General features: G+C 43.2%; 1 protein-coding gene across 8 annotated transcripts in view; it reads right to left on the bottom strand.

Moving 5' to 3' along the window:
- Positions 1 to 24142, bottom strand: part of CTDSP1 (CTD small phosphatase 1) — a 133374-nt gene that overhangs the window by 27301 nt on the left and 81931 nt on the right. For 7 of the 8 annotated variants that reach the window (XM_085873579.1, XM_085873580.1, XM_085873581.1 and 4 more), the window contains 2 exons: positions 18223 to 18279; positions 16122 to 16214 (listed from right to left, as the gene is read on the bottom strand). In XM_085873579.1, the coding sequence (XP_085729705.1) occupies positions 16122 to 16214; positions 18223 to 18279 (150 nt within the window). Of the gene's footprint in view, positions 1 to 1470; positions 1713 to 16121; positions 16215 to 18222; positions 18280 to 24142 lie in introns of all 8 variants that reach the window. The other variant, XR_015056168.1, reaches the window with a different exon arrangement.

The following is a 24142-nucleotide window of genomic DNA, read 5'->3' as shown; positions in this document are numbered from 1 at the left end:
CCTCTCCAGCCTCACCCCCCCCCCCAGCTCTGTCTGAGATATGTCCTCCCCCCCATATTTCCGCAGGGCACTCAAGGTCCACCAGCAACCCCCTTCTGGTATAACTACCAAAATCAGAATCACTACTCACCTTCACTTTCCTTCCTCTTTTTTCCTGCATTTGGAACAAACTCCCACACTCTCTTCAATCCCACTCTCCCTTCCAGGTCTTCAAAACAGCTGTTCACCACCATCTCTCATCTCCCCCCCCCCCATCCAAAACCATGATATTTATAAACCTCGCTAATCCACCCCAAACCATCCATCCAACAATTGGGACCATACTCTGTGCAGAGCGTTGGTGCTGCCAAAGCAGTCTCCTTGGCTATTGGGCGCAATCCTGGACGGGTTGCCACTCCAACACAGGATACCAGCAAGCTGGCACTCATTTTACCGACCTCGGAAGGATGACAGGCAGAGTCATCCCCACCTAGTATTAATTGAACTGCCGAGTGGGATTTGAATCCGAGTGATCCTAGGATCCTAAGCCCACCACCCTAACCATTAAGCCAGCACAAGGCATACCACAAACCCACCTCCTTCAAATTTCCTGCTTTCCTTCCTGAAAGTCCCTGTCGTGTAAGGACTAGAAAGTCTCTGGATTGTCCATCTTGTTTACCCCATGTACCCTGCCCCATCCAGGGCCGGATTAACCACTAGGCCCTTGGCCTACGAAAAATATTTGGCCTACAAAAATTTCTGACGACTTTTTTTTTTCAGTCGTAATTATGTGACTCGAGATGTGCAGCAAGACTGTACACACCATGAGCGAAGGCGGCTGGCACGCTGCCAGACAGTGATCGTCGACAGCGAGTGTGGGAACCATGTGATCACATCACAATCAGCCAATCATAGGCGTCGCCGCTATAGTCTGGCTGATGGGTGGAGTAACGTTCGTGCTGAGTATGAACATACTGGCACCCTCTTACTTTCCTATGAGTTATCGAGCATCCTGATGCTTGCAGTTCTTCGTTTTGCTCTTATTTGTCGTTTCTAGCTCGCCTGTTCGAAGAACAGAGAGCGATAGCGATACCCCCGGCGTGAGCGATACCCCCGGCGTGAGCATCAGCGTGAGCGTGAAAATGTTAAAGTTTTTGGTGCAAGTTATTTCCTTTCTAATGTTTTTATCTACCACACTATTTTTTACTGATTACAATATACAAATACAAATATTGCTTTAAAATGATTTGGATCAGACTTCACTGCAATGCTTTATAAAAAAATATTATTGGACTCGTCTTTTAAAAACGATAAATGTATAAACAAGCGAGCATTGGGTGGCTTTGACACCACTCTGGTTTATTCTTGACTATGGCCGACGGATATATTCGGCACCACGAAAGTGGTACTTGCAAACGCGACAAAAAGAAGAGACGTGAAACAGAAACAAAAAGACTGTCTGGATCCATCTTGAAATTTTTTTCACCTCACCAGAGTCGAGAAGAGCAAACGGAATGGGCGCATGCAGAGTCTTCTGATGTCAATGTCGAGGGATCAAGTAATCTCGCACTGTATCACATTTCGAAAGCTGATGATACCAATACCGTCGCATCGAGCAACGAGAGAAGCATTGGAACAACTGCAGCCAGTGCTGTGGCTCGTAGTTTCAATCCTGATCCTGCTGAATGGACTCTTTCCGCAGAACTCGTGGATAATTTCATCCAGAATCCTCCCTGCCAAGATAGGAACGCAGATTTTTCGTATACGGCCCGAGTGTATCCAGATAAAACACGGTATTTTCAGCGCGAACACTTTCAGCGGAAACTCACAAACGAGGAAACGGTGAACAGGGACTGGATGCTGTTTTCTCCATCAAACGGTAAACTTTACTGCTAAGTGTGCAAACTCCTATGTCCAGACGGCGATGATCACGAAAGCCATCACAGTAATTTTCGAATCGGATTCAATGATTGGAAGAATGCTTCTGCACGTCTCGCGTCGCACGAGCGTGGGACTGCTCATATTCTCGCAATCAAAAAGTCGCTCGAAATGAAGGTGACAGACAGGATTCACACATCATTTGAACAGTGGTACCTCCACGAGGAAGCTTACTGGACTAATGTCCTGAAGCGAATTGTCGCTGTAATATCGTTCCTCGCAGAAAGAGGGCTTCCATTCCGGGGCACGACTGAGCAGCTGGGTTGTGCTAACAATGGAAACTATCTTGGTTGTCTTGAAGTAGTCTCAAAATTCGATCCATTTCTCACCCAGCATCTTGAAGTGTATGGGAACAAGGGAAAGGGAAATGTATCGTACCTGTCATCAACAATATGCGACAAGTTTATCCTACTACTTGCCGAAAAAGTGAAATCTACCATCGTGCGAGAAATAAAAGATGCTAAATATTATGGTGTTTCCATCGATTCGACGCCAGACGTTTCGCATATCGATCAGTTGACGGTAATATTTCGATATGTGATGCAAGATGGTAGCGCCGTCGAAAGGTTTCTACAGTACGTCGTCATTGAGCATCACGATGGTGAATATCTGTTTGGAAAAATGCAAGAGGGACTGGAAGCCAATGGGATTGATCTCATGGATTGTCGAGGGCAGTCATACGACAATGCAAGCAACATGTCCGGTGTCTATTCAGGCGTACAAGCAAGAGTCTGTAAAATTAATCCATTGGCTCAGTGGGTACCATGTGCTGTGCACAGTTTGAATCTGGTAGGAGTTGCTGCCGCAGAGAGCTGCTTGGAAGCCGTCAAATACTTTGGACTTATTCAAGCCATGTATAACTTTATGTCAGCATCTCCCCAAAGATGGGCCATTTTAAATAAGTCACTCGATGAACGTGCCATCAAACTCAAATGTTTGTCCGAGTCTGATACGAGGTGGTCAGCTCGCGTGGACGCTTGTAAAGCGTTTTCCGCAAGCTACAAGGACATAAAGAAGGCACCAATGAAGATAGCCGAGAGCCCTAAAGACACTCCGTCAGTGAGACTGGAAGTCAAAGCATTGGCTGAGAAGATGGAACTGACCGAAACAGCAATCATGTGCGCTGTCTGGTCTGATCTACTTGGCCACATTGATCAAGTAAACAGATGTCTCCAACAACCTGGAATAAATGTCAGAGCGGTTAAGCAGCATTATGATGCCCTCGATGAATACATAGAGTCGCTTCGAAATGATGAAAGATTTGATGCATTTCAGGACCGCGCCAAAAAGATGGTCGAGTCCATCATTTACGCTGATGATAATCGTCGGGTCAAGAGGCGAAAGAAGGCCTTTGATGAAAATGACGAGGAGGAAGAAACCCCAAAATCTGGCAGGGAGAAGCGCAGAGTTGAGACGTACTTCTCCATACTCGATCGCCTTCTCACAGAAATCCATAGGAGAAGAGAGAGCGATCAGAAAATCACGGATCTGTTTGGATTCATCCCCATGGCCAACAGCCTCGACCATGATACGCTCTCTCGCAGAGCATAGAAACTGGTTTCAGCGTACCCTGCTGACGTTGAAATGGACATAGTTCAGGAAATAGAACTTTGCTTGAAATACTCCAAGTTCATCGATGCATCGAACATGCTCAAGTACATTATTCACAACAATTTGACACAGACATTCCCCAATATTTTTGTTGCCCTCCGAATATATTATTCGATGTTTGCTATGAGCTGCGAAGGTGAACTCTCCTTCAGCACACTAAAGCGCGTGAAAAATTGTCTTCGGTCGACCGTGGGGAAGGTGCGCGCGTTCACGCTCGCTCTGCTTTGTGTTGAATCTGAGTTGATGAAGCAAATCGATTTCTCCGAAGTGATCGCGTCGTTTGCCAATACAACCAAAAGGCACAAAAGAAGGTGTTTATGCAGGGTGGAAATTGAATATACATACATTCCTCCGAATTTGTTTTCTGTATCGTTTGTTTCTCAATTTCGAAGCCGAATTGGATTTTACAGGCACTTGTATATTTGAAAGTCGGACAAATCGCCATTTACCGCAGTCTGTTCCGATTAAATTTCATGTTCAAACTCGTCGTTTTGGTCACTCTTGAATTTGGCCTACGAAATCTCAAGGGCCTTGGCCTACGAAGACCTTAATCCAGCCCTGGCCCCATCCCTTTCCCTTCCACAGATATCCTCATGTCTCTGTTCCCCACAGTTTTTTTTCCTTTCCCTCTCCCACCCCTCTTGTCTCCTGCTCCCCTTGTTGTACGTTCTGTGTGTTAGCTCTCATACGAGCCTCGACAGTGTATACAAAAAAAAAATCCTTTATGGAAGATACATACGTGCAAGCTAAAACAAAAACCTCAGATGCCAGTGTGTAAAAAGTATAAAGTTATTGTTGAACCGTTTCAAATATTTGCAGGAAAGACTTGAACAGAAATGTGAGGAAACAGACAATCGCCATGTAAAACAGAATAACCAACAATAGATTATTTTCAACAACACCACAATCCTTCGTGTCAGCCACAAATAATACTATAGGGTGTTTCAAAAGTAACAGTGCACTCAATGAACCACTTGTGTTTCATGAGTTTGTTGATCCTAAAATTTAAATGTATGTACTTTCAGGTATCATTCATTGTTTATTTCCAGGTATCATTGAATTGCTCAAGTGTCTGTTGTATTTGACAATAAATACTTTTCTCTGAAAGACTCATCTTTTTGCACAAGAGGTGCTAAGTTTCAACTGCACCATTTCTTTTCAAACACCCTGTATAATCAAATTCCAAAAATAAAACAGAGAATGTCATAGAAATCATGTCAATGCCAACTCCCTCCCACCCTATCACATCAAAATCATGCACGATTATAAAATGGTAACCAAAATATGGCAGACTATTAACAATATTATGCAATTTATATTTGTTATGAGGTCATTCCTAGCATTATTGGAATTATAATTGTCTCACAATAGTTCAAGTCAGCTTTTAAATTTTTTCAACACAGTGTCCCTTGACTTCATTGCATCGACTCAATTTGTCCTCAAACTGCCGATGCCAGTAAATAATAAATTTCCAGATTTCTCCTTTAGCCAACTCATTGGACAAGTCCGTTCCTTGTCAATGGTGAATCAGCAACCACGTGGGTGGGACTTCATATTGTCAAAACTGAAAATAGTCAATGGGGACCAGGCTTGGAGGTGAATGATCAAACTGGTCCAAGCGACAGTCCTAAAGGGTGGTCTGCACAGGCAAATTGTCGTGAACGAGGAGCACACCTTTAGTAAATGTCCCTTGGCGTTTGTTCTTGATAGCCTGCCACAATGTTTGCATGAGGCTCGAGGGATTTGTACTTTTGTGAGGAAAATAGTCAATCAGCAAGATTCCTTTGACGTCTCAGAAAAATGAGGCAGTGATCTTGTGGGCAGAGGGTTTGGCGAGAAATTGATTTCGAGAAAGTGCAAGTGATCCCTTGTCTTTCCATTGCATTGATTCCAATTTGGTTTCAGGTTTCAGGATTCCAGTAGTGAAGCCAAATTTCATCACAAGTTAGCAAACGAGCAATAAAGTTGGCTGGACTTGCAATGAACAGTACAAGAATATGGCCACATGATGGCAGCTGTGACTGTCGATTGTGAGTGCTGAGATTTCAGGACACAACTTGTTGAGATCTTGGACATGCCAAAATCATTGTGGCCGATAGTGAAAATGCTGCCTCAGGAGATTCGAAGTTCTTTGGATATTTTTACAACTTCAACATGGCAATCTTCCATGGGCAACAGTTCGTCGATCAGTCAAATCAGCCCACTATCCTTACCTGAGGTCATCTTCAAGGAGTCTTGTCCATACACAAAAATCACCCACCTATGTGGCGACTGGAGAATACGAGTATGCCCTTTCTCCATACATGGCCACCATGCATTCATGGATATTTTTTCTGGAGCCCGCATCTTCTCGGCATGAAGACATACGACCTTGATGATCAACTTTATTCGGAACCATAGTTATATTATAATGTAGCAAGCTTTTGGATTATACTAAATACCTCATTTGAATATCTCGTGACTCTCATTTAAAGGTTTGAGTGTGAACGATTAACCAATTCTTCAAACTTTTTAACGCCCCTCATATCAAGATTGCAATTTAGCAATGGCCTTGGTAACAAATAATAAAGTCACATGAACGTGCACATATACACTTGTGAAAAAAACAGCACAACTGCAACAGCACAAACACACATGCACATTTTCATATGAGAACAGCAAAGCATTGCAACTTGGCCTTCAAAATGGGATCCCACAAAAAAAAGCCCTCCCCCCCCCGGAATGGAAGGGGATACTTTGAGCCCTGGGAGGACCACACTCTTCCTCCCAAAACCTTCACACGGAAATTACAACCAACACGAGAAAGCATGTAATGAAATAATTTATTGAGAAGTTTGAGAACGTATCCAGCTTGCGCAGTGGATGCTCAAAGCATGAAATGAAAGATATTGCAGGAACAAAACAAACAATCATTTGGAGAAAGTGGAGTGAGGCTGTCGGCATAAACAAGCAGAATGACAGTAGAAACAGCACATGGGATTTTTTTAGCTTTGTTTACATGTAAGCAAATTCTTCTTCATTCTTCTTCGTCTTATTCTTTTTTCCTGATATGTCGATGGCTCCCATCTGTGGATGGGTCCACCAGCTAACAGGTTATTTCAGCCTTTCCACCTAAAGTGGTGAGATTTACATTCTTGTTGTTTTTCCATTAATAAAATTGGTGATAATGGACCTTGCACAGAAATGACACGCAAGGCAAAGTCTTGAGTAGACATCAGCATTCTTTTTACATGAACTACGATTAGACAGTGGACAAATACATGCACCACATGGGACTTGAACCTGGGTTTCAAGCATCATGGGTCATTGGTTCAAATGAGAATGCTAAACAGGCCAAACTATTTAGTGTGTGTGGTGGAAAGCTTTGAGGGTTGAGGAACATCCTGCACTCCAAGCAGTCGTGGCAGTTTTATTTTACTCTTCGGCTATCCTCTGTCCACATCCTAAGAAAGATTCCCACTAATCCTACTCTAAAGGAGACCGTCTTGGCTAATTACATGGTAAGTCACTAATTGACATTGAACCATCTCATATCAAGATTGTGTGAAAATCATCACAGCTCTTGTTTGTCTACCTCGAGCTTACCTCAAAATCTCTCCTGCAATTGGACCCCAAGGGATCGGTATGTGTATCCTAAAAGCATGCGCTGCAGAAATGCAATCTGCTCTTCACCCAGGCCTCCTTTGTGGAGAACAAGTCTGCCTTTACAAAAAGGTGCAAATGTCATTGTGACGCAACAAGGGTGACAAGAATAGATCCACTTAATTTACAGATCTCTTCTATTACCAACAGCGATGGAATCCAAAATTGCAGCAGCTATTAAAAAAAAAAATACTGCTCTTCTGTCCAAGATAGAGGCTCATTGAAGAACGAGGTGACACGGTGAATTGGCAACAAACTGACAGGAGGACAGTTGAGCGACATATGCACAAACTAAGCAAGGTAAAGAAGAAACAGGAAAAGAGGAGGGTAGTGAGGAGGAGAAGGAGGAGGAGGAGGAGAGGAAACAAAGTAGCATGCAAGTAATAGGGTTTGGCCAGGCAGGGTCAATCGTCATCATAGTCATCCTCAGGCCTGTCACTATCACAACATTGCGCAAACTGAGAGATCTCCATGGCATGCTGTCCACACACAATCTAGTAGCCCCATCCCATGACAATCCCAGGTAGTGGTGCAGCAGTGGTATAAGGATATTATTACGGATCTGGAAACCACATGCATTCAAACATACAGACGTCCCAAAAGTCAATTATTCCGTTAAGTACATGTGAAGACAGGTCCCTTCCTTTTGTCCAGTGGGAGAATAAAAGATGTGCGTTGCGATGTTTTTTTTAGGTAGGTTATTAAATCTTTACATCCAACAACCATCCCATCCCCCATCACAATCCACTTCCCACCCACTGTCTACTCGCACCCTGACTTGCCGAGGCAAGATCTTGCAGCCGTTCCTTGCCGCTTCCACAAACGTTCCTTTTCAATGTTGTAACTCTTGCTCGACGAGTGCAAACACGCGTGGAGGGGGGGGGGTTCTCCCCAACAAGGCAGAGACCCCGCCCAGAAGGGGTGGATCCGTGGAGGCGCTATCCAATCAGGGCGGAAAGTGACGTCTGTTCCACCGAGCCCCCACCCCGTTCGGGGAGGTCCATAAAAAGACGACACCATCCTCAGTCTTGAGTGGAGTTCTTTGGAGGAGTGAGTTGGTGGGTGTGCGTCGTGTGTTCTGAGCTGGAGTCTGAGTTCAGTTCACTTCAGAAGGAGTTCAGCTCTGCGTGGGTCATTCGAGGGTGTTCGTCGGAGGTTTATTGGAGACGGGGCATTCATTGCTGGAGTCTGGGGCGTTCATGGAAGTTTTGCTGGGTCCTGTCCACGACCCTGACCCCCGCCCTGGGACTCCGACTACTCCTCACAAGTTCCTCCGTGGAAATGAGCCCCCACGGGTGTGACTGTGGGCCGGGCTGCACGGCCATTGGCAGGTGCCGCACCACAGAGCACCCCAAACCCTCCAACGTGCAGGTACCCCGCCGAACCGCGACCCCAGCTCATCTCTCTCCCTGGCTGCGGGGGTCCTAATAAAACACCTGGGTTTTATTTTCGTCTGTGTGTGTGTATGTCTGCGTGTGTGGCGCCGTCTCTTAAGTAGAACTCCTTAAGTGTTCATTTCTGATCATTGTGAATTCTTTCTTGTATATTCCACGATAAGTCTTGCTCTGTGTCCTTCTTATTGTAAATAAGCCATTATTAAAAATGTTCCCAGTTCGTTTCCGTCCTTTCTTTCATTGGTCCAGCATGGTTCGGATCTGAGTTTTAGCCGGGTCTTTGTTCCCGTTAATCTGCTCATCCCAGCCGGCACAGCTTTGGCAGCTCCGCTCGACTGCACCCGAATCGGAGTTGGTAGTCAGTAATTGGAACTCTACCACAGTCGGTAGAGTGACCTGGTTCGAGCAAGACGTGCCGAGGGTGTGAATCCCCAGTAGCCGAGACCGCGTGGTTACTTAGGTAAATTGGTTCCAGACAAAACGACCCTAAGCCACGTGGTCGAGATATTGGCATTCCACGGTCGGTTCAGCGACCCGCTGGCTCATGGAATTATTCGAGAGCGACGGCCTGCAATTCCGAAGAGTCTGGTGGGAATCGACGTAACTTTCCCCACCTAGCAGTCGTTCTCGCCACCGGAACTCCGGCCCACAACAATATCTTTCTTCCTTGTGTCAGGGTGTCATCGGAGGATCGGTGAATAATGATACTGCTGCATCACTGTCAGCAGAGACAGCCAAACATTTGGAACTGTATGCGATCAATTGCTGTTGTAAGCTGTGTTTACTGTACAATTTGGAAAACTGCTTGATTCGTGATGTGGTCCTGCCAAAGGATTCTCAGCATACATCTCACTGCTCCCATTGGAAAACCATTGATGTGTGTTAATAGGAGTAGTTGCTGTCGAGGTTTCACAGCCATAGCAGAAAATTGAGATTATCAGAGCTCTGTACAATCACAGCTTCAGTCCTTGTTTTGCAGGAGACTTCCAGATGGCAGGCAATGATGCTAACAAGAGCAGCATGATCGTGGATCTGACATAGAGTCTCCAGTAGAGGTTAATCGAGACCCAAGACATTCAAATTCAATGTATCTACAGTAATTGACATCTATAGCTATTGCAGGCAAGAGAGTTTCGCCCTGTGCCAGCTCACTTTTTTTTGTATACAGTCGAGGTTCATGGAAGAGAGAATTAGTATCCTGAATGGAACAGGACACAATAGGACAAAAGGAACAGTTGAGAGAGGGGGGCACCAACAGCAGAGTTGAAGGCCAAGACAGAGGGAGACTTGGACAAATAATGGGTGTAGGGAGGAAAGATACAGAAGGAAACTCTCAGGAAGAAAAACTGAAATTTGGAGGTAGGGATTGGGGTGGATTAACAAGAGTAGAAAAGCTCATGGTTTTGGATTGGGGACAATCTGATGTGGTAGTAAACGGCTGTTTTGAAGACCTGGAGGGAAGAATGAGATTGTCGAGAATGTGGAAGTTGGTTCCACAGGTGGGAGAAAACAGGAATGAATGAGTGGAGGTGAGCAATGATCCTGGATTTAGGTAGTTTCACCAGAGGGGGTTGATGGTACACTATGTGCACCCTGCAGAAACCTGGGGGAGGGGACAAAGCATGGAAAGAGCAGAGGGTGCAAGACCAGAAAGGAGACGGTATAAGAGACTACAGACTTATCTGTGATGGCATAATGATAGACCCATCGACTTGGAGTTATCATGCGAGATTCCAATCTTGAAGGCCTTGGTTTCCATGGTGTCAAGCTGAACAATGTGTGAGGTAGCGGAGCCAACCCAGAGGGAAGAGTAGTCCTCCATCAAGCTGTGGATGAAGGCCTTGTAGGTGGATAGGAGTTCAGGTGTGCCAATAAGGACTTTGTATGACAGAGAATGCCCAGTTGGAGGCTGGCTTTGGAGGCCAACTTAGATAAGTGGTGTGCCGAAGAAAGATCATGGCTGATAGTGAAACCCAGGAGTTTGAATAACCGAACTTCCTCAAGATGATTGCGAAGACAGTAGATTGGGGGGGGGGAGGATTCCAAACTGTCCTTTCAGAGAGAGATAGTGACAGTGTGAGGTTTGTCAGGATTTTAAGACATATTCAAAGTATTTGACCAGCTTGTGATTTTGGCAAGGTCTGAAGAGAGGGAAGATGCTGCAGCCTGCGGAATGTTGCAGCAGAGGTGGAGTCATCAGCAAATAGATAAAGAAGATATTCCAGAGATTCAGAAAGATCACTTAGAGCCCAAAAGTGGAAGCATGCCTGCTAAATTCCTGTTGGGGCGGCACAGTGAGTGTGTATGCTTATTCAGCAAACAGGACCACATTATCTGCATAGTCAGTCAGTGAATGCCTTATCATTTCCAAGGGAGACTCCACAACGCTGACCACCATTTTGCAATGTGCATTTCATTACATAGTCAATGGCTGGAAGGAAGAGTGTCAGCGCCAGAACACTTTGTCAAATGCCTCCATGAATTTAAGCAAGTGTCATAAGTTCCCTCAACACGAACACAGCTTTCGTTGTTGATGTAGACAGCCCAAATGGGCATGATGATCTTTGGTGGAATATCCAAGGCTTATAGAAAAAGCCACAGGCAGGTGCAATTTAGAGAGCTGAAGGCCTTCTTGATATCTGGAGAGGCTCCAAGTGTGGGACGAGTGAACTCTCTTCGTTTTTCTCTAATCTGATGCAAGGAGATGACTTGTTCGATTGTTAATCTATGTCCTATGAAACCAAACTGTTGTCTCCACTTTCTGTCTAACACATCCTAAACTTTGCTTAAGAGTATCAGGGTAAATAGTTTGGCTCCAACCAACAGGATGGTAAAGCCTCTCTCGTTGCTGCGTTTAGTTTAATTTCTTTATGTTTCCAGAAGTAGAGAATGATACACTGTAGCCACTGCTTTAGGATGGTTTCTTGGTTCCAGATGTCACAGAATAATGCAAGAAAACTGAAAATGGTAGCATGGTTGGCATTTTTTAAAAGCTCAGGTGAGATTCGACATTTATTCCTGGAACCTTCCCTCACCTGAGCCTGTGGATGGCACATTAGATCAATGCACGAGTTGGAGGTTCGGTGTTGATTTTTTCGTCAGGTGTACATGCTCTGGCAAGGGCAGTCAGTTTATCTGGTCGGTTGAGGGGAGTGGAGAAAAGATGGCTGGAGCTGTACTTTTGCCACCTTTGGAGCGAAGTTGATGTCTCAATTATGATTTCCAATCTCAGACTCATTTGAATGGCAGATGGGGCGAAGGTGCTTCTCCTCGAGTTTCTTATTGATCCTAAACATCTGCCGGGTGTTTCCAGTGGCTGCTACTTCCTCTGCTGTTTCTACTTGACCTTCAAGAAATGCATCCTTGTCTCAACAGACACATTTATCTACAAGATGAAAAGGAGATGGTGATGCACCACCTACTTGAAGTCCTCAAGGGAAGAGTGAGACAGAACAATCTTGAAAAGATAGTTCCACAGACAGACGCTAAGAGCAAAAGACTTGAGGCATACAGTCATCCAGGATTTTTGGAGTTTAACAAAGAAGGGGTTACTGAAAGGATGTGTACATCTTGGAGTTGCTGGGGAGGGTAGGAGTACCAAGACAGCAGAGGGCAAGTGACCAGAGGACCCTTCTTGTGTTCTGCTCAAATTCTATCAACTACCAATTTCGTTTATATTATTACGGTTCTCGGAACCGTATGCATACAAACATACAGTTGTCCCGAAGTTAGTTATTCCATTAAGTATATGTGTATCTAGATCCCTACCTTGTGTGTAGTGGGAAGACACTAGGGTGCGTTGCGATGTTTTTTTTTAGTGAGATTAATAAATCATTATATCCCCTCCATTACGATCCACGTACCATAGCGCTTGCAGCCCTCGGTTCGCTGGCCACAGCGCACCATTGTCCATCTGCTGTCTCTGGAAGCTCGTTTCTCGAGGCAAAATCTTCGCGTTCACTGCTCCAGTTCCTCGGCTTCCCCAAATGTTCCAATTCATTCTTCACGGGTCCAGACACACGTGGAGTGGGCGGGCTTTCCCGGCCTGGCCGAAACACCGCCCAGGAAGGGCGGACCCCATGAAGGCCCTGTCCAATCAGGACGGACGATGACATCGGCTTCGCCAAGGCCCCTCCCGACCTTGGGGATCTATAAATTACGACACCATCCTCAGAGTAGAGTGAGAGAGTCGGAGAGTTCATTGTTGGTTGAGGGAGGAAGAGGTTCGCTGGTTGGATTTGAAAGTTCGTTGGTTGGTTGGTTGTAAGAGAGCTGAAAAGACCTCTACCAGGCCTTGGTCAGGTCCTGCTCCTGTCTGCAGCCCCGTTCATACCTTGGACTCCACGCTCTCCACCCGGGCTCCTTCGCAGACAAGGTCTCCACACGTGCAGCTGTGGGCCGAACGGCACGACCTCTGTTGGGTGCCGCACCACGGAGCATCCCTTCCCTCGGAACGTTCAGGTACCAAAAGAACTGCGACCTCAGCTCCCTCCCTCCGTGGCTGCAAAAGTTCTTTGCCATTCAACTGGGTTTATTTTGTCCGAGTGTGTGTCTGAGTGTGTGGCGCCTGTCCATTAAGTAAAAACTTTAAGTTTTTGATTACTGTAATTCTTGCCTGTATTATTCTCGCGACAAGTCGGCTCTGTGTCATCTTTTGTAAGTTGCTGTAAAATTGTCGCACTACATATCTCTTCTGTCTCCTGCATAACCCACCAATAAACCTGTTCCTGTACCACATGTTTTTCCTCACCAGTGTAAATAAATGATTGTAGAAATGTTCCCAGCTCGTTTTTGTCTTTTCCTTCATTGGCCCAGCATGGTTCGGATCTAAGTTTAGCCGGGTCTTTATCCCTGATAACCTGTTCATTCCAGCCGGTATGTCCTTGGCAGTTCCGCTCGGCTGCATACGATCCGGAGTTGGTAGTTGGTTGTTGGTACTCTACCGTAGTTGGTAGCGTGATCCGGTTCGGGCAAGGCGTACCGAGGGCGTGGTTCCCCGGTAGTCGAAACCGCATGGTTAATTCGGTAAACTGATTACACCTGGCAGCAAGACCCTACGCTACGCAGTTGAGGTATTGGCGTCCATGGTCGATTAAGCGACCCGCCGCGTCGTGGAATTGTCCATGGGCGACGGCCTACAATTCCGGGAGTCTGGTGGGAGACGTCGTAACTTCACCCACCTTGTGGTCGTTCTCGCCACCGAACCCCGGCCCACAACAATCTTTTCAGGTTATAAAGCATATACATGCCCTTGCTCACAAACATGAACGCTCTTGACTCCAAACAGTAGACTTGTTGTATCTTAGACCATCTTTTTATATTCCACAGCAATATTCCCAGTCCTCTGCTCATGGTACCCATGGATAAAAAAAGACTTGTCCAATAGTTTCAGGACTTTGTACAATAAACCCTTAAATATCGCAAGTTTGAATATCGCAGTTACGACCAATTGTAGGCAACGAACCTCTGGTAGCTTGTTTCTGTTGCTGCATTTGAGCCTGGGAAGTAACTGCTGAAATCTATCTCTCCGGGTTCTTCCCCACATCTTTTGTTCTTTGTTCCTTTCATACTTATAATTTTTTTCACAATTTCCTTTATTCATTTAATTTCTTGCTTTTCTGTTCTTTGATCGCTTTCTTTATCCATCTATATAAGGAGAAGTTCATTCTTGCAGAAATGTTTCTGTAAGGCTCACTTGGCTGCGTCTGGATGGGTTTGAGGGTGTTGGAGTAGCAGCTGAAACCCAAATCCTATCCAGGTTCCTCCTGATGACTCCATCTTTGCTCTTTACTTCTTCCGGTTCCTTCTGATGACTGCAATATGGTATTTGGTCTTCCATTTTATTATGTACATCCCAATTTAGTGACAGCAGGGCTTATTTCCAACGAATTACGGTTTTTGAGCCGAGTTGTGATGGTTATCTCGCACCACGAGGCTTTTCTCGTTTCTCGCGTACCATTAATAATGGAATGGCGCCAAAGTGAAAAATTATACACAAAAGTGTTCATTTTATTATATATTTTTTAACAGAGCTGCAGTACGTTTAAAAAATATATATTGACTGATTACAAAGGAAAACTATTTAAGAGATTAATGGGGAGGAAAGGTGGGGGTGAGGGGCAAGTTTAATGGCTTCTGAACATTGAATCTGCTTCAACACAGCAGGAAACTTAATCATAAAGAAGATTTATATTTATCTTACATGTTTATTCAAATTGTGGTGTGCTTATTTTTGGTTGCCGCCCACTTTCCTCTATATTTTCTAGAAGCCCAGGAACCGAACCCCCTTTTTCATGCAGAAAATTGGTTTTAACTATCACAGTTTGGAACATTGCGACATAATCCAGGAACGTAACCCCGCGATATTTCAGGGTTTAACTTTCACTCTAATGGAAAGACATATTTGGAAACTTTCTTCGCATACTTAGATCCCATGTATGTTGCAATGGAAATACTCTTGCATTGCAATGGAATACATCAAATTGTTGTGACCGTGGAGTGTAGTAGTATCTATTCATGGACCCAACAATGTCCAAAAATAAATGGTAAACAAATATTTTTTGTGCTTCACCCTTTTCCCTCTTTGTACTGTACTTTGTACAATGTACTGGATGTCCCTAAATATTTGTTGTTTTGCGTTTCCCTCCAGTCACAGTGATGCTTGCCCCTCCCTATTTATTCATTCACTATTTGGTTTGTGCCATATTCAGCTGTTCTTATTGGTTTCGCAAGTTTTTCCATCATCCATGATAGCTTTAGAAACACGATGGCAAGTATCAAGAAGTATAGTGCAATTTTCAATTTGTCTGGGCCTTGTACCTGTGCACAAACAATGACATTCACTTATCAACCACCTTTATCTGTGTACAATCTGAAGCCTATTTCCTCACCTTAACCACCATTTGCTGGGCATTTTCCTTCTGCAATAAAACTAGCTCGCACGGAATAGCAGTGTTTTCACCTATTATTTGAATAATTGTCAAAGTATCGGTGCTACCTGCTTGGAGAATGCAAGTGCATTTCTCATATCAAATGTGGTGCTGCATTTTCTATCAATTTTTCTGTCCAGTGCAGTGTACCTAGCATTCATCCAAAGCAGAAGAGTGGAGTACTTATTTGTGAATGCCTCGTGATGATCTTTCCCTGTATCAACTTTATCGTGCCCTTCCCAGTAAGCAATCTTGTCACACCAATCTGCATCTCTAAATTTGGAATCTTCTCTGCCATTTTGTTGCTGCTGTCAATTCCTTTCTCAAAATATCTTCACAGTTTTTCTTCTTTACACTGCTTGCTGTCTGTGGACTTTGTTTTGAGGTTTGTTTGTTTTATGGCTGCTTACAATTCCACATTTGATCTTTCAAATCAACTGTGGTATCGGAATGCTGTGCAAGATGTACACACTACACAATGCCATCAGTTTCTTTATTTGCTTCATGCATTTGTTTTATTCTAAATATACATCTTCCTTGCTTTGCTGTGAATATAAATATAATGAAGAATAAACAGAAAAGCATTTTGTATTGATGGGTACTGATGTAGGAAATCTGACCTCATTACCTTTGCCAGGCTGGCAGTAAAAAGGATGCATTCAAAGAGCTCTCCCATTCGTTTTAGAAAATCATCCACATGTGGTCTCTTCAAAACATACACCTGCCACACGCAAAGGCACAAATGAGAAAATCCAGGGTAAAGCACGTTCAATATTTTGATCCCTTTTGGAGGCTCAAAGTAGACATTATGATGTAATCAAATCGACAAAGTAAAATTTTCAGTATGAAATTAAACCACCACAATCAGGATATGCATCAAATCATAAACCAGTCGAGCACCTGTGGGAAACCCCTGGGCATGGACATGTATTCAATTTATTACGCCCAAAATGTTTCAAAGTATTATGTAATTATACAGTTGGAAAAGAGTTAACTCGCTTTAAATAAACTATTTATATACACCCTGGGAACATGAAAAAACAATCAGACTACAGCTCGATGCATAACTTCAGCTTTCAGTCGCTGTACTTTTACAAAGTAATAATATGTAAACTAATTCCCCAGCAGGGAACCCTACCCTCCCTCTTCTACTCCTCCTCCCCACATCGTGTCCGACTAACTGCATTGAAAACGGATATTATAACTAATTCCCTAGCAAGGAACCCAACCCTCCCTCCTCTCCTCCCCTTCCTCTCCTCCCTCTCCTCCCCTCCGCCCAAATACATTCAAAACGGCTAATAGAATGCATTTTTGTCTAAAAATGCCAATATTTATCCGATTTTATCACTCCAAAAATTTTAACGAGAAGGTGAATTAGAGTTAAGATAAAGCCGTGAGGGGGATGGTCATAAAACTTTATATTATAGGCCTTAATTTCACTTAAAATGCATTTTTTGTCTGAAAAATGCTAATTTTTTCCCAATTTGTTTCCCGTTTTTTTTTGCAACCGAGTCTTAAACCATCTGAGCGACCATGAAAAATTAAATCAGATGTCGAATTTGAGTTAACATGAAGCTGTGAGAGAGTAAGAAAGTGCGAGTCTAACAAAAGAGGCTATGCGGAGTGAACAAAATGGCGGTGATTTGATTTTGAAGCCCATCCCTGAACTGGGAAGCCCTCCCTGAATGAACAGACCAACCGACTGGCGGAGATTATATGTGTATTGACAAGAAAACAGAGAAGGGAGCAGATATCAAAATAAATGAAACAAGAATATAAACATGTTTATCATGGTAAATAGCCAGCACTGTTGAGCCACAAAATAAGAAGTCCACCGAAACCATGTTTAGCAGTTTGGTGGTGTCAAAATGATAGATAATGAATGCAACTGTGGTCAACGTTGTGCAACTCAATTCAGCAGAAACATCCGACATGCATTACATGTAAAACAGGCAAAGACAAAGTCACCGAAGAAAAATAATAAATCACAGCAACAACACCAAGAACAACTAGGAGTGCACAGCACAACTCTAGTTGCTGCCACAATGGGACTGGGTTGGCACAGATGAACCGCCTTCCCATCCAAGTAATCGAGGACAGGCTGAAAGGCATGGCACAACCTATCCTGGATTACTTGAATGGGACTGCGTTCATTTCAACAATCCTTTGAGGAAGCAGAATCTTGTGCAGCAGGCATGCAAAGGCAACGAAGGACATGAACTGTATGCCATTACCAATTTTGTCAACGAGCTAGATCTTTGAGGGGAGGCAAAAAACGTTCAACATTTACAAGGCAATGTTGTGGTGACTTCAGTGAACCCTAACCCCAACAGTTTCATAATCCAACTTCCCATTATCCTGATTCTGCATTTCAGCTTTGTGGATGATTTTCCAAAACAAGGAAAAAAAATAAAAATAAACGGAGTGCTTTTTTTCTTCCCAGATTGGAAATTTTTTGTTGGTCATATACATAGTACATAAGCAAAAATTGGAATGTTTGACCCCATTCTCAAGTGGTCTGGATACACCCTTTGATTCACTGAAAACATCTCATGTGAGCAATGCCCTCAAATACCAGCCACGCTTTGTATTACCGATAAGGTGACGGCAATTTAGCAATGCTCAATGGATATTTTATTCTTGTGCTTTGTATGGGTGGGGAGGGAGTGGAGGAGAGGGGAGGGTAAATATCAATGGTTGAAGGTACACAGTCTATAAGATCAACTCACCTGGTGTACTGTTCCATCAATCTCCACCGGGACAACAAAATCAGCATTGGTGATGGGCTGCAGCGAAAAAAGAAACAGACGGCACATCCATTTAAATCTCTTGAACAAAAGCAGCAATGCTTGCAAAATTTCACTTTTGCTACTTTTCTCACAAGCAAAACATGTCCAAAGTAGGAGTGAAAATAGAAATGTCCAAGTTTCCTTCGTGGACCACAAGGCTTCATCTCACTTTCAAACACAAAAGCAAATCAGATCAACCAAAACAATTAATTTTTACTCTTCATACGTAAACTCATTTGGATAAACATAATTTTGACAAAACTAAAGCACAGTACAGTATCGCCAAATTTGTGGTTGGCCTTATGTCATCAGGCATTTTATAAATGTTAAAAGTGATCTGGAATGATCTCGAGACATAGAATCCGAATTTACAGAAAATGTGGTTTAGGTGCCCATTGGGAAATTTAGGGCAATCAGACATGTAGACATGCTTCTTATTGTCCATATGATAGGTCGTTTACTGGCCATGTATCTGTTTAAAGGACGACACGTATCTCAGAGAGTGAAGAGAAATACATGCAATGTTACATCATATGTGGTTCAGGGGTCCATTTTTAATGGGCATCAAATTATCGAAAAATCCTTTCATTTGGTTGTTGTTGATATTACATGGTGTGTCAAAAACCACAACGGTTAAATGCAGGAAATGAAAATTGAGGTTCATGAGAATTGTAAACGAAATGGCTGCCAAACTCGTGGTATTTACAAGAGGACCTGCAAATCTTGACGAAATTATCATTTAAACATTCCACATGAGTATTTGCACCTATGGTGAAAATTTCATGTCAATCGGAAAAGCGGTTGCAGAGAAAACAGAAAATTAGCACGGATGGACAACTTGAGAACATAATGCTTCCGGCAACTTCGTCAGTAGAGGCATAAACCGGAAAAACATTTTTCTTGAGAAAGCAAGGACTTGTCCTTCGAGGTAAATTGTAACTATAAAAAGGGATAATCCTCGCTTTTGCTAAGTAGTCCTGGTCCCAAATATGGCCATAAAGTAAATATATTTTATCGAGCCAGTAAATTCTTACAAGTCAATTCAAAATGGCCAACAAGCATATACAGAATGTACAGCTCCACTTCTGATAGATCATGGGTTCACACAACTTTCAAAGGGTTGAGCTGTCGGGTTATGCTTTTCGGACCCACGGTAAGTTGCTTGATGGAAGGTACACAATACCAACTACACATTCTGTTCCAAAGCTAAAATAAATAAATAAATAATTAAAATACACTATCACCAATGAAGATTTTTACGTTACTTTTTCGACATCGTCTACAAGATTCTTTTCGTCAGAGTCGATGCCCTCAATGCCTTCTGGATCAGTATTTTCACAGCAACTATCACCCGAGACACGGCACATTTCTATACAGGGCAGACATTCTTTGTAACAAGAGCATGATCTAGTGTCACATATGTCTCATGACAGTTGCACGTGATGAGCGCTATGATGGCTGATGGTGCAGTACCAGTTGTCAGTGGTATTGGGATCCAGCCGTTGTGCTCACGTTGCCATCCAAACTGACCAAATTTCACATCGAGCAGTGTGCAATTGTGAAAGATAGGCATTACGCCACATGTGTGCCTGGACTCGGGCCCTCAGGACGTGCTGACTAAAGGCATTAGGTGTAGGTGGAAGGTTCTCTCCCTCTGCCATATTATTGGTGAAGAGATGCCGTCGAGCTCCCTGGAGTGTGTGAGTGCTCATTCTACCGAGTTTGATAGGTCTGTTGCAAGTCCAAATTATTTAAATCCACCAATGACAATCTGGTCCTCCTCTGTGTCCAGTGATATATAAACACTCCACCATGTCCTCCTTCCAAGTCTCACAAATCTTCCAGTGGTATCACAACCACATGTCACGGTGATGACGGTACATAATAGACATCTGCCTGAAAGGCATTGTCCAATGCTATTACCTTTCATGGCTTCGGTGCCTGGTTTGACGAATGACTAACAAACCTACACAGAGAGCTCCCATTCTATTAAGACACGATTCAAGCAGTCACAGAAAAATTTTTGAAAATGTGTTATTTAACTAATTGATGGAAATTATATAAAGTGCCACATAATCCATCCAGAAATGGGACTTGCAATCAGTTACTTTGAGTGTTGGACCTGTGAACAGTGTTTCATTATTTCATATAAATTTCCCTATCCAGTCAAATAAATAAATTTGTTCACGGAAAATTCTGAAATATCTGCCAAGTATAATGATCAGTGGCCAAATAATGCATGCTCAAGGAAAGGCCCTCATAATTTATCTTGTTGATTTTACAAGTGTGGGAATGTTACCCTTTACAATAATGTGCTGTTGTTTTAAGTCATAAATGTTTAGGCTACTGACTCAAAGAATATGGGTTTCTTGTTGATTATTGAGACAATTCTTTTTAATGGGCACCTGAACCAAGACTTAATTGCCAATGAAATAGACTCGAAACACAATACCCAATGGTCCTCACACATTTTAATCAACATTCGAGTACTTAACAGCTGATCATATAGCCTTTTTACAAATCTTACAAATATGCGTCATAAATGAGCACTTAAATCAATTCCCCCCATTCTCTCCCCCCCAAAAAAAAACAAACAAAAAAAAACAATCAGGACTGGAAACATAAAACTTTGGATTCTACGTGTCAAAGTGGTCCAAGATTGGTTTTCAGATCGATTTTACCATTTAGAAAACACCCGACCCCTTTTTTAGACATAAGGAATCCCACTAAATGTCATGGCAGACATTGGGCATGTTTCTAAAAGAAACTGAGGGATACTTAACATCTCAGGTCTGCTGATAGGGACACAGGACATCCACTTTGGCACAAAAACATCTGACTTCAGGTGTAAGTGCAAAAAATAAGATAACGGTCAAAAGTATGATTAACTAACATCAGTGGCTCATTCGTTAGTTACATAGAAGTATGATTCCTACTGAGGGTGAAGGAAGCCCTTCAACAAGGCCAAATTTGGGTTTCTCTGCAAGCAAATCAAGCTGAAGTGTGGAACTTTTTCACTTGAGAAACGAATATAATGATGGGCGAATCAAAACTTACCAGCAAGATTTTTCGGACAATTGTTTTTTTTCCAAGGAAGTCGGAGAGATCAATTGGAGCATGATCATCCTCCAAGCTGTCTCATCTTAGTATAGAATTCTATCCTTGCAAGGTTCACGTAACACAAACTGCCAACTATTGTTGTGACAGCAGAGGGTGTTGTGCCAACCAGACCACGATCCGTCGGAATGTACAACGAAATGCTCGTTTCCAATGGAGGCTAGTGTTGGAATGTGTGGGTGAACGAGTTAACCAATTGATTATAATCAACTAAAAATTAACAAGAGTATGTATGCTGTTGTGGGAATCAGCTGTGATTTTAAATTCAGGTTGAAATACAACAAAATAAGAAAAAGTCAAGGAGTGTGAATACTTTCTCAAAGCACTGTATAAGACAGATGTGTGTGTGTGTGTGTGTGTGTGTGTGTGTGTGTGTGTGTGTGTGTGTGTGTGTGTGTGTGTGTGTGTGTGTGTGTGTGTGTGTGTGTGTGTGTGTGTGTGTGTGTGTGTGTGTGTGTGTGTGTGTGTGTGTGTGTGTGTGTGTGTGTGTGTGTGTGTGTGTGTGTGAGATCGTTTTCCTGAGATATGGCTGAACGGATCTTCGTCAAACTTTCAGAGGTTCATCGGTGGGAGCTTTAAACAAAACAGTACAAAAAATGTGAAAAATAATTTCCTTTTTTTTGTTTTTAAATAGTGCCTATATCATTGTAGTTATGTAAAAGGTAACACTGAATGATCCCTGACCGTATTCCTCTGTGGGTGTTGGGAAGTGTTTCAGGCCCTCACAAAAAAACAAACAAACAAACATAGACTGGGCAAAGCTGGGTACTCCCGCTATTGCTGGATAAAATCTAATCAAATCCACATACTTTAGCTGGTTCAAGTTTCTAGTGTACTGGTTTAAATCTTAGCCACCAAGAGGTAAACTGGCAGGCTATCCCACATGCAGGACCAAAAAGGTAAACTGGCAACCTATCCCACTTCAACACTAGTGCACTAAAGTTCAAGGTTAGTGCACCTTTGGTGTTCATGGCAATGTTAATGCATCTACTGATCTTTGTTCAATGATTAGTTGAATGGAAGTAGCCTGGTGTTTGATGGCTTCGTGGTTAGGGTGGCGGCTTGGGATCCTAGGGTCCTGAGTTCAAGCCCCGTTGGCCGCTGAATTAATATACACCAGGAGGTTGACTCAGCCTGTCATCCTTCCGAGGTCGGCAAAATGAGCACCAGTGTACTGGTAAGGGGGACACTGCATCAGCGGCATAGCCGCGTCCCAACCAATGATGCAACCAGCAGCCACAGGCTGCACTCGTTAGAGAGGGAGAGTTGAATGGAATTCGAAATAGGAACCTCAACTTGAAAACCCTTTTATAATCAAAACTTCTGTGATGTTAGATAACCTCGTTTACTTCTTAGCAGCTCATCAATAACCCACACTCATGTAAACACTCGACCTGGAGTGAAACCGGTTTTAAACTGGTATAAACCACTCATGCAATGAGACAGTGGTGGCACGTGTTGTGCAATTTGTGCAATTCACGTGAACCAACTCGCAATGGCAATTTTTGCAATAAAATTGATTCAATCCTGGGGGAAGGGAAATGTTGGTGAAAGAACGGAGCCAAAGTGGAAAGATTCGTCAGCACCAACTCCACAAGGAGCATTTTGAAACAGGCTCTTCTCAAAATGTTTACTTTCTGTAAGTGTCGCTTTTTAATGAGGGAGGGGAGGAGGTTACCCCTGTTCATTTGCCATCACACGAGAAGTAAGTATATTCAGTCATATGGGAGAAATATTCCTTAAAACTACATCTGATTAAAAGTACGTCTCTCTGACAGCTTGTTCTGTTGTGTTCAGGGGGGACAGGCTATTTGCAGCACCATGGTGCCAAAAAATATCTGAACCACACCCAGCCATGCTTCCTTCCTGTCACATACCAAACCAAGGCAACTGAGCTCAAGTATTCTCTCCCCAAAATAATCCCCTCCACTCTATAATAAGTACATCTTTAATAAGCCTCGACCATTCACAAAAGTCCAAAAATGTTGGCTAACCGTTTATAGAAGTTTTTTTAAAGTTTTTTTTTAAACTTACGAAAATGACCATAAAGGACAGGCAAAAATGCTAATCATTGTGAAAAATAAATCTAATCACAACATTGCACGTAAAAGTGCTCCCAAACACCTCGTGAGGACTGTTTTCAAACCCTAACCATAAGAAGGTCATGGCCTCCATCCCAAACAAAGGACATTGGAAATCCAAAGGAGAGGTGGGAAGGAAGCTGGGAAAGAAAACTTGGGGTTGAAGCCAATAATTTATGGAATCCATCACCACGTGGTTCGATACGATATATGCTCCTTCCCGTCACTGCACTCCGCCCCCCTCCTCCCTTTTCCCTCCAAATAAGGGACGACTGTGCTAATATACAGATGTTCCTACACCAAAATGGTAATCCACAACAAGAATCAACAACATTAAAACTTTGATTGGATATGATGAACAAAAAGCAAAAGTGTCATTTTGTATGGAGGAAAAAAAAAAAAAGACAAAAAAGAAACAACAAAACACTGGTGTGGAGGAATATGCAGTTTGACAGCAGGAATTAAAGCTATTGTTTTGGGGACAGGAGTTAAAAGTCAAGTTAAGATGAGAACACATCTTCCTCCACCTTTGCCTGAGGCCTATGAAGCACACAGGCACTTGCCCAACCGCATCGCTGAAGTATCGCGGGAAGGAATGGCTATGGCACTGCTAAATATAAACGCCTCTTTCCCCGAACCAAGGAATCTTCACTGTTGCAATT

Source organism: Eptatretus burgeri, chromosome 3 (genome assembly GCF_056783735.1).
Source record: "Eptatretus burgeri isolate ZD-2024b chromosome 3, Ebu_testis_v1, whole genome shotgun sequence".
In the NCBI taxonomy this organism is placed as follows: Eukaryota; Metazoa; Chordata; class Myxini; order Myxiniformes; family Myxinidae; genus Eptatretus; species Eptatretus burgeri.
The sequence above is the reverse complement of the archived record's forward strand: the minus strand, read 5'-3'. Positions and strand labels throughout refer to the sequence as shown.